At 45.2% G+C, this 16,674-nt stretch overlaps 1 protein-coding gene across 1 annotated transcript; it reads left to right on the top strand.

The window, feature by feature from the left end:
• Positions 1–10,631: 10,631 nt before the first annotated feature.
• LOC118318488 (Krueppel-like factor 2) lies at positions 10,632–13,575 on the top strand. The gene is made up of 3 exons (XM_035648208.1): positions 10,632–11,043; positions 11,292–12,315; positions 12,435–13,575. Exons 1-3 carry the CDS (start codon positions 10,972–10,974, stop codon positions 12,608–12,610), a joined length of 1,272 nt encoding a protein of 423 aa, XP_035504101.1. The 5' UTR covers positions 10,632–10,971; the 3' UTR covers positions 12,611–13,575.
• Positions 13,576–16,674: the final 3,099 nt, after the last annotated feature.

Genomic DNA, 16,674 nt, shown 5'->3' with positions numbered 1-16,674 from the left:
GTCACGGGACCTGTTTCAACAAATCACTCTCTGACTATGTGAGTTGAAAGGTTTTTGTAAAACCTTATTACAGTTCTCTGTTGACCAGCAGCATTGTTCATCTGGGACTTATTGTACTTTTGATTCAGTACGGTTGTCTTGGCTTCACTGAAACTGTCTGCAGAAAAACTCCACTTTAAGAAAAATATGCTAAATTTTAATGGCTTAAGTGATGGCACGAATGACCCTCTAACGGCTCGGGCTGAAGAATCCAGCACAGGAATGCTACAGTAATTTGTGGTTGGGGAACCTTGGTATTCTGGGTCTGAAAATGCTGCAGAGCAGTAAGGGCAGTGTTGGTACAACAGGGAGTACAAAGTAGGAGTACAGTGGAGAACTTGTTCAGCAGCCAGGACAGACTATTTGGACAGCTGGCACAGTTTAAGGAGACATGTTAGAGAGTGGCTGAGTTTGTGGTTAAGAGTTGCACATGAAAATCCTGTGGGCCTTGCAATCTCTGTCTGTCTTGATCTGCGAGTGCCTCATCGCTTCTACTCCTGTCTCTCGTGTCCCCGTTATCTCTCTCTGCCTTGTCCCCTTCCTCTCTCTTTTCTCAGCACCCTCTTCCTCTCTTTGCTCAAAACATTGTAAGCATTCACTCTGCAATTCCTGTACCTCAATAAAAAAAGGGAGACTGGGTTTCTGGCGGACCATCCCAAACAGCAATCCTGTGGCTTTGGCCTTTTCAGAAAGAGAAGGAAATAAAGAGAGAGGGCGAAGGAGAGACACGGCAAAACATGGAGAGAGGTTGTCTGGGATGTTTAGAGTTTATCCAGAGGCTTCCAACTGAGGTTCAGCTCCAGAACATTTCAACTCAGCCTTATAATCTCCTCTTCAAACAGCCTCTGGACACTCTGCTCTGCCCTGCTGCTCTCCCACTCCCCAGGTCTTTCTGGTCCAATTAAAGGTGGAGTAAGTGATTCTGAGGAAAAGACTGTTGCTATTTGACTCAACAGCAAATCAAACACACTCGTCCATTCAGTTCTCGTTGAGAGCAATCACAAACAACATAGTTAATGGGACAAAGCAATATTGACTCTGGGAAAATAGCATAACTAATGTTGCCCACCTGTCCCTCCAGCAATGTCAATGTGACTCCTCATCCATGCTTGATCATAGCACTTCTTTTCAAATGTGTGCTCTTCTGACGTTCTCGTCTTTGACTGTTCTTCAGCCCTCTCTCTTTCTAGACAATGAAATGATGTTCTGTAGCTGGTCTCTTGTCTGCATTCCTTATCAATCATAGTCAAACTTCCACATGGTCTGGTAGGAACAGAACAGTCGACTCCCCTTGATAATCCTTAACTTACCACTATCAGTAAGCATGTGCCAGATTTACTGTCTCTCATTCCCACCATCTCACCTCCTCTCTTCACATTTTGCAGCTTCCATAATTTGCATTGGAGTGGCCCGCAGCTGCCACCAGCTGATCAGATGAAACTCTGAACACATCAAACACAGAATATTCATTATCGGCCTTTCCAAGTTGGGATAATCATTTTTCACCAATTCTTATTCGCGATTTTAAGGCACAAAACCACATTTTTATGTTGATCTCCAACACAAGCTCTCAGTCCCCATCACACACACACACACACACACACACACACACACACACAAACAAACCTCACCTCACCTCACAGCACTTTGCTTAACTTTACAACCCAAATAAAAACTGTTATAAATGTATGAAATCATAAAACTCCTCTTAAACATGACCACCAACTGCTACAATATGTGTTTGTGGGATTTCTTACAAAAATGATGTCAAACTTCAAGAAGCAACTGATAGTGGTGAGGAACAATGGGTTTTCATGGTAGATGAAGTGTTTCTTCTGAGTGATAAAGTAATGAGTTAGTTAGTTTGAACTGACTTATGGGATGCTCACTGCCATTAAACAGCTCATCACAGTCATATGAATAATATTGTCTTTGTTCACATTCTTGCCTGTCCTCAGGATGAGAACACAGATGTGCTTTACTGTTAGATTTTGAGTCTTGCTCAAGGGCACTTTAAAAGAAATCCATGGAAAAGGATTTTCTACCAGTGTAAAGTTGGGGGATTTTCATGTTTTTCCATAACTAAGCCATCTTGTTGAAGCAACTAACCCGTCTGGTTTCAACTCCCATTGGGCTGCAAACCATCTCATTAATGTGAGAAACAAGTTGTAAAGTACTATGCTCTTGGCTATGTGAAACTCCCAGATATTCCACAACATCCAGTGGAGTCAAATTTTTGACTCGTCCCCCAAAACCCCAGATCACGTTTAATGCCAAGGATTAGAAAAACAAGCTTGCTTTCTGCAGTATCTGTGCATGACAATTATGGAATGTTTTTAATGTTGGGGGAAGATTGTGGTGATGGTAAATACATTGGTTGAGGTATGTTTTGAGTTTACTCTCAAAGATAGGGGGAAAACTGTGGTTGATGAAAAGGTGGACATTAATTGCAGGTGTGTGACAGGACTTGAATGCCGATCTCCAGGGTCATGATGAAATATTGTCCTAACAAAGTCAAAGCAAAGAACAACTTGTTGACAAAGTTATTCAAACTCATTTGAATAGCTACAAATAGGTTTGAAGACATCAGATACAGTAGAGAAGCATCACACGCTGTGTGAAACGTGTCACATCAAACATGCCTGCATTTACATTGTGAAAACAGGTCGGATGCCTTTTTTAATGTACGATGTGTGAGTCCAACCAGCAATATGCGATCTAGCAATAACAAGAAACCGTTGTTTCTGCATTATTCTCCATATGATTTATTGAACAACGTGTGTTTTTTTCTCTTTCTCTTACATTTTTTATATGACCTCATCCCTCTTGCCTTGTGGTCCTTATCACCGCTGACTTCCTCTACTTAGACAGTCAACAGACGAGGAAAAGCCGGTAGGGCGTCAACAAGAGTGACCCTTCAGCAGCAGCAGGGGCACTCAGGTGAACCAAGGTGTCCTGTCCTGTCCTGTCAAGTGAGCAGCACAATTGAAACTGAATCAGGACTTGTACATGATAAGTTTTGCTTTTGGTATGAAAGTGATAGGAGACTTTGTTCGATGGTGACAATAGTGTTATTTCCTTTGCAGTTCAACATTCTTTGGATTTTAAGTTTGGCTCAAACCCACCACTATAGCAAACCAAATATTAACACAAGATAGAGGGCCTCCTTGGACCAGAAGAGCAGTGAAGATTATGGGTCTTTTCATATTTCAGTAATAGCTTGCAGACCTGTAATGGACATGAAGCACCTGTGAAACAGTTGGAACAGGACCTTCATAATGTTTATGATAAAGATGTGTGGGAGTGTGTATTTGGGCCTCAAAAAACATATAGGAATATAGGACAGAACCCCGGACAAAACTGACCCCAGCAGATGTTCTTTGTGTAAAAGTTGTGTATTCAAATCAAATTGACCGCTGTTTCAGTATATCTGAAGAGATTAATTTAGTTTGAAAGAATGATATTTGTGAAGATTTGGGCCAGATGGAACATCTAAAACATCCTGCCTACAGTGTGGGGCCATAATGTGCACAGTTTGTTTCATAGTTTACTACGTAGTGGTGTGCGTTCCAGTTGCTTTCTTTCTGCTGAGTTGTCTGTTTGAGGCTATGATGTTGTCTTTTATTGGTTGTAGTTGTTTCTGTCTGCTGTTTTAGTTGGTGGTTGACCGGGATAGGAGTTTGCTTATCTTCATGTTTGTCAGGATAAATTGAAGATTTTTAACGTTTGAATGAATCTGAGTAAAATGTGTGTTTTGTTGAAGAAGAAAAAAAGAATGTGCTGTGCTTTTAAAAATGTATTTCAGCAAAACATACTCTGTCTCTACCGCAACTGAACCCGCAGCACCCCGAGACAAACAAGCATTCAGAGTGATGGAGCTCGTCGAGAGCACCGCCGTCTTTGAGGAAGCACATTTCGACAGGATTTTCCAGAGAGTTGCTCCTCTTGGCTTTCTGTCCTCGTTGAGAAATAACACTCACATGTACATAAATCTCTACAGACAAGTGCATATTCCTGTTTGCAGGAATTGCATAAACAATCAGAGGATCCAGGTGCAGCCGACTGATCTTTCTAACACACAAAGCTTTGCTATCAGTATGTGCTGTTTGCTAGTTTGTTAAAAGTGTTGCCTTTTTATGTTTCTACCTAAACTACTTTTCAAAATTCCCTATACGCTCCAGCTCTCAGCTGCAACTGAAGCAGCATATTCCATCTCAGCCCACAGCTATGCATGGAATCTTCCCCCTCCTTTTCCTCCCAGAGTTTTTCTGATTTCTGTTTTTTCTCCTCCATTCTCGTCTCACTGTGCGATGATGTGTTCTCTCACACATCACGCGACATTTAGCTCACATGAGGTGTTATTATCCTCACTAATGACTCATCAAAATGTAGTAGAAGAACATATGCCAACGCAATTGTCAGCAGTATCATTACACACCAGTACCAGATACATAAGTTACTATAAACCATGCCAAATTGTGTCATACAGGCCCTCTGATGATGTGATTCAATAAAACACTGTATGATGTAAGTGGATGCAATAGTGAACATACTGTACGTACATGACTTGGCTGTGTTGCTCTGTAGTTCATTGTGGGTGAACTGTGTGTGTGTGTGTGTGTGTGTGTGTGTGTGTGTGTGTGTGAGTGTGAGTGTGTTTGTGTGTGTGTGTGTGTGTGTGTGTGTGTGTGTTTGCGTGTGTGTGTGTGTGTGTTAGTGAGTGTGTTCGCGTGTGTGTGTGTATGTAAAACAGAATAAAATACGGTTGTAAGCGATGAAACATTGACACCGATGCCATGTTAATTAGATTGTACTACTGCACTATTTCCACTGTTAATATTTCATGTTAATTCTTTAAATGTATTGTTCTTATTCTGACTCTCCAATGTGCGCTGTGTGAAACGTGCTGCTGTTACACCAGAGTTTCCCAGCTTGGGATAAATAAAGTATCTATCTATCTAGCTATCTATCTGACTCTCTCTTTCATGCACTGTGATGTTTTACAGCTGTGACAGAGGTTCAAACAAACTGTTGACAGCAGGTTGGTCCACAGTATATCAGTCAAAGTGACAGGTCATTGCTCCATCTGTGTCGGTGCTTCACAGCCCTCCCGTCTCATCTCGTCTCGTCTCTTTGTTTCCCTCCTTGTGTCCGTTGCCCCCCACCCCCTCCCCCTCTCTGAGGTAGTCCAGAGAGACACTAACAAGCACTGGAATCGGCCCAGGTCTTCGCATGTCAGATTCTGAACAAGTGCCAGCTTTCCCCTCTCTCTCTCTCTCTCTCCCTCCCTGCCTGTCTGTTTCTGTGTCTCTCGCCCCCAGTGCTTGGCCCTCACTGCACTATCGCTTCCTCGGTTCCCTCCGAGTCGACACGGTGTGCTGGCAGGAAACTCAGCCAAGTGGGCTTCCTGAGCGAGTGGGAGAGGAAGTGCAGTAATAAGGAATAAGGAAGGGGGTGTGGGTTTAAAAATACCCGCCTATATAAGCTGGAGCAGGAGCCCACTCTCTGTCTCAGAGTCTTGCTCGCTGCTCCAGCACTGAGGCCTGTGTCCACTCTCTCTCTCTCCCACATGTACAGCAAACACACACACACACACACACACACACACACAGAGTAGCCCTGCTTTCCTGTCGTGCAGAGGAAAGTGGAGAAGTCAAAGCAGGTGTTTCCAAGAAGTTTAACAAAGACATAAACCTTGTGCTATAACTGACAGAGGGAGAAAGCTCGGTGTGTTTGCAGTGAGAGATCGAGGCTCTTAGCAGAAACCCATCACTCCGATAGGCCGCAGACAACCCATACTTTTCTTTGTCACACTGTTAAGACTGACTTGATTGCACATGGATATTACAGTGGTCCGGTTTCATGTATGCGGTCCTGAAGCTCCGTGTTTTTAGCCCACGGTGTTTCTTGTCACCGTCACACAACAATGATTTGCGCTCAATGAAAGAACATTGTACAGGATTGAAAACACACAACAGCTTCATACTGCAACATGTGTACGTTGGGTATGTTCACAAACCTCTGGTAAAGGATAGTTCCACTAAATTACCAACCGACTCTCCTGTCAGTAATCATAGCATCATACACACCGAGGTAGGGATGAAAACTGCCACTTGTTTGCTAATCACTTGGTCTATATTATATTTCTATAATATTGAAAGATGGACTACATTATTTCCCAGAGCCCAAGTAGATGTTATCAGATGTCTCGTTTTATAAGACTGCATAAGGTAATGAACATAATGATACAAAAAAAAAAGAAGAGGCTCATATTCACATTACACAAGCTGGAGTTAGATAATGACTGTAGGTTTTGCTCAGAAAATAATAATGCTGCTCACTTTTCAGGGTAGAATTGAAATCCAAATTGAAATAATAACCCAATAAATGGATTCATTTTTCTTCAGCATCTCTGCCATCAGATTTAGACCAACCGTTCTTATAAGAACATTTTTCAAAGAACCTGACACCACACCAACACACAGGCTGCCGACATCGGGGGAACACCAGGGATAATAAGTCAAAATTACATATCTTTGGCCCGAGGTAGAAGGAGTCAGTTTTGGATGGACATTTGTGTTCATGTGCCAGGGGCCCAAGCAGCTCGGAGCTCAAACCGCAGTCCCCCTAAAGTATTTCCCACTGACAATGAGAAGCAAACCTTAGTGACCCTTCCACAACATTTCTTTGTAGGTGTCTGTATTAGCCCAATTGTCAAAGAATTATTTTGGCAATCTTTGTGCACACTGGGTAAGGTTTGGACGGCTCCAAAGGTCACGTGTTTGCAGCCTTATTTTTGATGCAAATCATGGTGTAAATCAGAAGCCAGATGATCACATGTGCGCAGAAACACATCCAGACGGCCAGGATTCACTTCCCCGGGGGAATCCACTGCTCCATCTTGGTGTGACAGGCCAGATCACACAGATTCATTCTATCAAACACAAAAGGATGAACACATTTCCATGTCAAATCGAATGCTCTCATCATGTGGGCAATAAAGGTTGCGCTCCTGCTGCATGGGGAGAGTATGTGTTCACCATGGATTCAGTCACAGCTCCAGTACCATCAGCACGAACACGGGTGACTCCTTGCACACTTGGGTGATTACCGGGCCACGAATCAGTGTGTTTGGAGAAGGAGAAGACTGGAAGAGAAAGCTGGAGATGAAAACGGATGAGTTATCGTGGACAAGATGAGACACCGAGGAGGAAATAGAGGAAGAAGACAAACATTGGGCTGAGAGCGGGGTGCCAGAGTTGGGGAGCTGTTGCTTTTCATCTGGCGCACAACTGCCGAAGCATGTGGAGGCATGTTATCATTGTCAGGGTGAGAGCAGGGGCAGAGACATGAACTACTATGAGCATCTTCTGTTAGTGAAACAGCGAAGAAAGTAAGGACAGTCTATAACTCATTTGCTTTTAAACCCTGAAGATGTTATTCCACCAGGAGCCCAACCAAGATATCATGATCAGTGATTGTTTATTACATCCATGGACAGAGAGCAGGGCAGAGTCATGGTTTTGACTCTGTGTAAGACAAAGTGTTGGACAGATGTGAGAACATCAGCCCACTGACGGCTGTCACTGAACGGTCACTGTTGCGGTAAGGACAGCTGGCTGTATCACGGGTCACAGAGCGATGTCTGACTCATCTTCTGTTGCCGGTCAACACAATGCTGCAAATGTACAGTATTGTGTAATCACACTGTCGGATCATATCACTTACTGTTAACCTCGGCCTCTGGTCACATGAATCAGTTCCCAGGATGTGGATTCAATCACCAGAACCTTTGATGCTACATTATACTTAGCTTGAACTGGAACTGAGCACAGAACACTTCAGTTCTGTCCTTACGCCCATGTCCTCTCACCCCAGCTGTTACTGCGGTAACTGTAAGCAAATATATATATCATATATGATCCAAAGTATACATTAAAGTTCAATATATATACTTTTTTTTCAAAACTGAACAAAGATGAAACAGGAATATGTAACCACCAAGATAACCAAGAGTCAACTTTTTTGTTACATTTCTTCTTTAAAGAGTCTGTGCCTTTAAATCTTATTCTGTTCACATTGTTTGTTTGTTTGTTTGTGGTTCACTGTTCTGATTTGGAGAAATCTGTTTCCAAGTTTTCTTCCCTACTGTACATCCACAGTGCCATCCTGTACATTATGCCGCCCCAGGTTAACCCTCAATGACAGTCACACATAACATGCATTGTTTATCCCTAAATAAACGTATTATTACTATTATATAAACTGGAGACATGTTGAGGGATGATGGCATACCTAAAAGCAACAGGTGTCTCAATCATTCAGTTGATGTGAAATGTCAAAAAATGTTTCCGTATATGACTCTTTCAGCCGTTGTGTCATAGGGTGGGGAATTCATGTGATTTCGTTGAAAGATGTGGGTTGATAAAAATTGTTGTCGTTTTCACAGTGTCGTAAAAATTACACTTGAATAAAATCTTTAGACTTCATAGACAGAGTTTTTTATATATATATATATAAACTGACCCATTAAAAAGTTCACATCTTCTTCTTTCATTTCATCGTTCGTCGCTTTGTACTGTTCACGATAACGCAGTATGGTTTGAATTTCTGCAAAAGGAAAGCTAACTCTCAGGTTGGTGCCTCTGACAAACTACAATGGAATGCCACCAAATCAGCAGCCACTGCCAGGCCTCCGAAAAGGTTGGGTGACTATCAAAGGCCAGTCAGCCTCTAATTAGCATTTGACGTCTGCAGAAGTACAGTATGTTATATGGCACACCACTGTTCTCTCTCCACATCTGCTGCCATCTGGTTGTACAACTGCCATTAATGACCAGGGAGAAGCTCTGACGAGGGCAGACAGGTCGAGCAGCCTGTCTCTTTCCTCGTGGGACATTAAAGGTTCACACAGTGAACCTTTAATGTCTCACATTTTGTTTTGAAGAAAAAGAAAGGTAGAGTGAAGAGAGTGAGAGGTCTGCAGGTCACATGTGGACTACTGATTGTGGAGTCAGTAACACCGTCTGCAGTAAGTGTTCCTCCCTTCTCACACTGTGAAGCAGAGAGGCAGGTTACACAATCCCATGGTGAGTTGATTGTACATCATACAGTACAGAGGTAGGGCCAAATACAATTCTATGCAAATTAGTTTGGGGTTATGTGTCACCAAAATACATCATCAATAGAAATAATAACAAGTGCTTCATGGTTCGTTCTGTTTTATTGCAGCAGAGTAGTGTGTGCACATTCCAATGTTACATCAGTTCTCACCAGTGAATTGGCACGAAGGCAAAAAATATATCAATATAAAAGGAGCTCTGAATAAAAATAACCCAGGAAAGATTTATTGTCGTCATCAGGTGATACCGTAACCCCGTGTCCAACCCGCCATCAGTCCGTGGACATGTCACCTGAGATTATTAACAGAAAATATCAACATTTGCATCAACAGGGTGCAAACTAAATACATAAAGAAATGTCACGGATGTTTAATAAATGCAATAAATACATTCTACAAAGTTTTTGACACTAGCACACAGCAGTAAACTTGATGTTAAAGAAGGCTCACCTTTATGCAAACCTTCAATACACAAGTCATTTATAATAATAAATAGATTGGAAAAGAGGAAAGATAAGAAACAAGACTTTTTTTCTTGGTTTTGTTGATCTCTGCACATGCTGCACATCACTCAATAATGTGCAATCAGTTATGATCCGGCAGTGAACAATAACAGCTGATCTTGGCTGATGATACTTTTCATATTTCAACTTTCTTATGCCTGACAGCTATAGTGTAGTTGTACTTTACAATGTAGTATTACAGTGTTACGTTAGGAGGAGAATGTCAAAACCTCTTCCTCCACTGGGAAAAAACGTAATGAGTGGTTAACGTTTGATTTATCAAATCAAAGGAACGAACACCATTTTTTACCGAGCACCTGTTTCAATCCATTGCTACCCTTCAAGCGGACATATGACATAATGATGAATGGGGGATAGACGTGATTCTCTCTGCGTACAGCTACGTTAACACAGCTCAAACTCTGAGTCTTGGTGGGTAGAAGGAGAGATGCCGTGGTGGCGCCTGGCGGCTGAAACCCAGTGCTGCTCGGGGTATGAGAGCGGGGAGAAGCCGAGGAGTCTGGTCTGAGCCCGCGATGGTCGGAGACCAAACTCCCCCACCTGACACAGATGTTTCACATTTCAGGAACGGCATTTTTTATTTGTTGATGTCACACACACACACACACACACACACACACACACACACACCCACTGCATAGTAAACAATCAGCTTTAGAACGCGATAATTGGTGGGAAGAATGCCGCCTGATTTGCATGCGTAAAAGCGCACCGTGCCCAAATGCGTAATACTGTACGCATGGCACGCGCAGCTTCTCTCTTCTTCTTTTGTGTAAAGGCCCGTTGCTGTTTTTCCCAACAACGTGTTAATGTGCTTATTATGTCTTTGTGGCGCTGATCCATGGGCGTTCTCTCTCTCTCTCTCTCCCTCTCTCTCTCTCTCGTGTTGTTGGACAGGTTCTGACAGGGGGCGGGTTTCCTCCTCTGCGAGGTTAAGTAGCTGAGCAGAGGGAGCTCTCCGCACCAGTCCTTCTCTGACTCCCGCACTCTCCTCTGTCACCGACTCGCAGGGGAAACTCGCACTTTTATACCCAGGCTAAATTTAGGGGGCCGGGTCGGTGCGCGGCGTCCCCATCCTGGACGCGCTTCCTTCCTTTGCATTGGTCTGCTCTGCGCGGAGAACAATATTTATAAGAACTCGAGCGAGGAGCTGCAGTTCATCGGACGACAGGAGAAGCGACGCGACCTGTAGCTTGTTCTGGAGACTCTGGAAACAGAAAAAAAAAGTTTCTTCTCGACATTTAGAGGGATTTTTTTTTATACTTTTGTGTTTAACGAGGCTTGGAAATGGCCTTAAGTGGGACCATTTTACCCTCCATCTCTACATTCGCCAACCAAAGGGAGAAATGCTGGGAAGATGTAAGTGTCCCTGTTATTATACTCACACTTCTGTCAATCTGACATGTCAGAGCACATGTGCGCTGTTTCTGCTCCTTCAAAACTTATTCAAACTCGGGAATTTTTGCTTTTGTTGGTGATATTCAGCGCACTCTCGCTGCACCTTTGTGCTTGTTTTGAGGTGAATTATTCTAACGGGTTATCTGTGAAAAGATCTTGATATATTCTGAAACTAAACTCTGAATTCTGCCCTCTCATTGTCGCTCCAGAGGTGGAGGGGCAACATGAGCAGCGTTGCGCCTGACTTGGACAGCATCTACCAGGGCAGAAAGGACGAAGAGGACCTGGATAAGTTCTTGGACCTCGAGTTTATTCTCGCAAACACAACGAGCTCGGACGGGACGTCCAGCGCCGGGACGGGGGTTGAGTCGTACCGGCTCCAGGAGGCCGGGGCGTCCGTGTATCACCAGCAGCAGCAGCAGCACACTGGTATGTCCCAGACGCAGGCGAATTACACCTCTGTGGCTGACATGAACTGCCCCCCTCCGCCCTACAACAGTCTGATGGCGGAGCTCCTTCGCTCCGACGTGGATACGAGCTTCCTACCCGGGAACAGCCCCAGCTTCCAGGGCAGATTCCTGATCAGCTCCACGCCTTTCCACGCCACTCAGGATTTATTCCCCGACCTTTCGAGCATTAAAGTGGAGCCAGCCTCAATGGACACGTACGGCCCTGCCATGGGTCTAGTGCCCCAGAGCTGCACCAAAATCAAGCAGGAGGGCAGCGTGTCCTGCATGATGTCCTACGACCAGCAGCCGCGGTTGGCCAACTCCCCCCAGGCCGCGGTCGGCAGCATGACCCCCCCGCTCAGCCCGGACGACCTGAGGAGCTCCGAGTGCCACCAGCCCCAGATGTGCAACTCCACCTCGCTGACGTTCCCGCAGGGCTTCCACTCGCACCACTGCAGCGCGCCCGGGGGATTCCCTCACCCGCACAGCGGCATGCAGCTCCCGTTCACAGGCGCGCACCATCACGCGTTCCCCGGCATGTTCGGAAAGGACGCGGCCATGGGCATGCAGCAGCAGCAGCAGCAGCAGCCAGCGGCGGCGGCCGGGCAGCGGGTGCTGCTCACCCCGCCGTCCTCCCCGTTGGAAATGATGGACACCAAGCCGAAGAGGGGCCGTCGGTCCTGGCCGAGGAAACGCACCGCGACGCACACCTGCACTTTCGCCGGCTGTGGGAAAACGTACACCAAGAGCTCCCACCTGAAGGCTCACCTCAGGACGCACACAGGTGAGAGTCGCGCGGCGATGACGTTCGCGCTTTCGCCTCTTCAATGTGTTCTATCCTTCCAAGTGCGTCCGATGTAGCGTCACTCACCGTTGTGTGTCCTTGTGTGTGTGTGTTTGCAGGAGAGAAACCATACCACTGCAGCTGGGAGGGCTGCGGCTGGAAGTTCGCTCGCTCCGACGAGCTCACACGTCACTTCCGGAAGCACACCGGCCACCGGCCGTTCCAGTGTCACCTGTGTGAACGGGCGTTCTCCCGGTCCGATCACCTCGCCCTCCACATGAAGAGGCACATGTGAGGAATGTCCCGAAGCACCAGGACTTCCATGCATTAACCCCACGAAAAGAACTATAATAATCCAACGATGAGCTATAGAACAAAGCTATGCAAACATATAGACGCGAGTTCCTACAGGAGAATGAACTGCAGTGGCACCGTGGCAGGATGAACAGCCATACAGTATAATGAGGCCCCCAGCCTGTGGACCACACTGTAATGCCTACAGGTATATTTATAGGAATATTATGGTGATTTTTCATTGGGACAAAAGGAGCATCCAGACGAAATGCCTTCAATCTATATTTGTAATAAAGAAACATCTATTTAAATGTTCTTTTTGAGAGACATGACACATCACAAAACAATGAGCAGATTTAGCCAGATATGACAGAAACAGAAGAATACTGTTCAGACTTTATTTTTTGGACTATGTAGCTGGTACTACATTTTTATATGGATGGTAGTTTGAATAGACAAACTAAAGGAACATTCCACTCAACATGTCCGGCACATGCAACCGAAGCAACTGGAAGCAGACATTCCTTTGAAGAGCAATCATCTTTTTTAGTAATTTCACAATTAGTGCCTTCTATTAAACATTATTACACATTTTTACGAGTGCCATATCCTTCACTGGCTAAAAGACTATCAAAGTTTTATTCTGTGTTCTATTGTAAGTGTAAAGGTGCACGTGAAATAAGCTTTGAGACAATGTTTTGTTCTAAAACTGCCTTTCATTCTGTCCTCCTCGAAGGCTTGAATTGAATGTCTTGTCTGTCGTCGTCCGTTTGAAGTCAGGGTCTAAGACAGTGGGAAGTGCATGCCATCTTGACGCCACCTAATTGACAAAGGGCTACACACGTCTTTGGTAATAAGACTTGTTTGTTTGTGTCTTGAAGAAATGTACTGCCTTGTACATAGAACTTTTTATATAATGTAAATAGTTTATTTTAATGTACATATTAAACTAAATGAACAACATGATGCCTGAGTCCTGGGTGTGATTGTCAAGAAGAACTGGAGAGAGAGTTAGTCATCATATATAAGACCTGGTTTGAAGTTAATACACACACACACACACACACACACACACACACACACACACACACGTGAGCACCTGAAACAGTAGTGTGGACAAATCTGAAGTGTGGCAAGATGATGAACCACAAAGAAGACACAGTGCTCACAATGATGTTCTTTCAAATCTTTGTTTTCTTCGCAAACATTGAAGAGTTTTACTTTCAGTTTAAAAGACTAAAACTGAAAGAATCTGACAGGGGAACATAAGACTGGTTGACCTGCTGTAATTAGGGGTTATGAGTTAAAAACAACAGCCCCCAAAAAAGTTGGCTGAATTAAAACAAACCTGTCTTCTCTCAACATCCTGCCAGCTGACATATTCATAGGTTGTGTCCAGACCAAGCGAAAGGCATTCTTCCCTGAATCTGTTCCTTAATATGAATCATTGTTGCATGCCCGCAGGGTAACGGGGCAAAGATTAGAGCTAAGTCAGAAAAAAAGAATTTGAAAAAAATAAAAGACACACCAACATGTCAAGGGGGAGCGTGTGTATTAAATGATGCACAAAGACGGGTAGAGTAATTCTGTTTTGGACGTGAAGATAGTGCTCGGTATGTTGAGCGGCAGGTGATGCTGGTGTGACCCGGGCCAGAGCCCCGGCTGCCCTGCCGGCTGAATCCGACTGATGCTTCCCAGCTGGGACAGAGTGGCTGCCAGAGCGCGGTGGCAGCTGCCTATAAATACAAACATTACACTGACATAATTACAGAGGCTCGATATAGACGGAGTCTGCGTCAAGGGCACAGGGGCGAACCACAATGAGTGGGAGGGAGGAGGGGGTGAAAAGGAAGAGAAACCCTGTCCCAAATAAACTGAAAAAGACCCGCAGAGATGAAGAAAAGTTCACGAGTAAGTCTTCTCGAAGGACGAGTGTTTTCAGGACTCCTGCGGGAGATGGATGGGGGAAAAGACAACGCCGGCATGCAGGTGGAGAGGATTTGTATCTCATTTTTATTTGACCAGTCACAGTCCAAGAGATGAGGTTCAGCACACAGTCCGTCTGCTCGGCAATGTCTTATTCCACATGGAAATACAGTAGAACGAGTTTGACAAAGAGTTCCCCATCACTTCTGAATGGAGCTCAGATGAACCTGTGCACCGTCAGAGGGGTGAACACCTTCATATGCCTCTTCTACCCATGTCTGATCCCTGTGTCCAGAGGTGGTTTTTGGAGCTTGGACAGCAACATTCAGAGGCAGTGATTTATCCTTCACACAAACGCTTTGTCTTCTCCCATGAACACCGAGTGCAACTCGTTCGACGAGAGACCATGATGTCCCAGTTTGTGCAGCCACACTGCGGCTCACCCTCTTCTAGCAGGCTTTCCCCCTCACTGTACGGTGCGGATGTTCGGGACAGGAAGAAAGACTTTCTGCCTTTAGACGTGGACAAATGAAGCATATGGAGGTCTTCAAGGCTCTGAGGGGTAAAGAGTGGGACCATGTGCCAGGCCAAGAGCTGTTTCACTGTTCCAGTTTACAATCTTAGTCTTATTTCTATAGTTGTGGCCAAAACTCATGGTGACATACTGTGGTGGCACCAGAAACACGACTAAACCACAAGAGAAAACCTAAATCATTACACAAATCTCCATCTCCACAACTATTCTATGATAACTGGCAGAAATCCAAGTCCCTAGTAATCTGAAATGACCCTTTCCAAGCATCATATGAATATGAATACACCAAGTCATTTATTTGTGTTGACTGATGAACAGGGCTGCTGTTTGACACTTACTGCTGCAGTACTCCATGTCACCGTCATCTGACAGGATGCCCTCGCCAGCCCTAAGAAAAAAGACGAAGACACCAGATATCATCAGGCTGAATGTTTTGAATCAGCGCAGCCCTGGAACAAGCTGTTACCTACAGCATTGGCAATGCTGTGACATTGTTGGTTTTCCCTCCTGACTTTAAAGCTTTTACGTTTTGTCTGTCCAGGTTCTGAGGCATCTGTTTGTCTGCCTCCACTTCAATACCACAGAGGTGAAGTGAAAGAACTTGATATGGAGATCAAAATGTCCTTCAGCACAAGCCCACCCACTGATAAAACAAGATTGTTATTTATTCACTTTCCCTAAAGCTGTAAAAATCATTTGATATTTCAGCTAAGAAAAGATAATCAGCCTTAAAAAAAACTGCTACATGTGTAATGTGTCTGTCATGAAATCCCTAAACTCCCTGATGGATGATGAACCATGACAACGGCCCTGCTCGTCAGACACATCTCTGTGATACAGACCGTGTCTTACAGGGACGCTGTCGCACGACACCTTCCTGTTGGATGTTCCAAAAAATAAGAATCAAGATAAACAAACAGAAATTGGTTAAGATTTTTGAAACAGATACCTTCATCACATGGTGACAGAGGAAATAACCTCAGTTCACTGTGGAGACCCGAGACTGTAGCGGACCCTGGACCCTGGACCCTGGACCCGGGACGCTGGACCCGGGACCCTGGACCCTGGACCCTGGACCCTGGACCATGGACCCTGGACCAGGGACCCGGGACCCTGGACCAGGGACCCGGGACCCTGGACCCTGGACCCTGGACCCTGGACCCGGGACCCTGGACCCTGGACCTGGGACCCGGGACCCTGGACCCTGGACCCTGGACCCTGGACCCTGGACCCGGAACCCTGGACCCTGGACCCTGGACCCTGGACCCGGGACCCGGGACCCTGGACCCGGGACCCGGGACCCTGGACTGCTGCATCAGTGTTCCAGGTCAGTGCAGCTCACTGACATCCACGAACAGGCTTTTATCTGGTTCCCTGATTGCACATGAACCGAACACACACACACAAACACAGCTCATGCACTTCACATCTGTAAACCTTGTGTGTGTCGCACTCCTACACTGAAGCATGCTTCCTTGCGAGCAGGGATGTTTTTCAAAATATCTTCGCTCCTGCCTCAGGACCCGACGCTGATGTTGTCCCTCAGCGAGAGGCTCTAAATGTGCAACGACTCATCTCGGAAGACCTCTTCCCCGGCTCCAACA

The sequence above is a fragment of the Scophthalmus maximus genome, chromosome 13 (assembly GCF_022379125.1).
Source record: "Scophthalmus maximus strain ysfricsl-2021 chromosome 13, ASM2237912v1, whole genome shotgun sequence".
Taxonomy (NCBI): Eukaryota; Metazoa; Chordata; class Actinopteri; order Pleuronectiformes; family Scophthalmidae; genus Scophthalmus; species Scophthalmus maximus.
The sequence above is the reverse complement of the archived record's forward strand: the minus strand, read 5'-3'. Positions and strand labels throughout refer to the sequence as shown.

Bases quoted from the DNA above. Each gene is read 5' to 3' on its own strand.
- LOC118318488 (XM_035648208.1), top strand. From the start codon at position 10,972: ATGGCCTTAAGTGGGACCATTTTACCCTCCATCTCTACATTCGCCAAC. The intron at 11,044-11,291 runs GTAAGTGTCCCT...TTGTCGCTCCAG, and splicing joins GGGAGAAATGCTGGGAAGAT to AGGTGGAGGGGCAACATGAG. The intron at 12,316-12,434 runs GTGAGAGTCGCG...GTGTGTTTGCAG, and splicing joins TCACCTCAGGACGCACACAG to GAGAGAAACCATACCACTGC.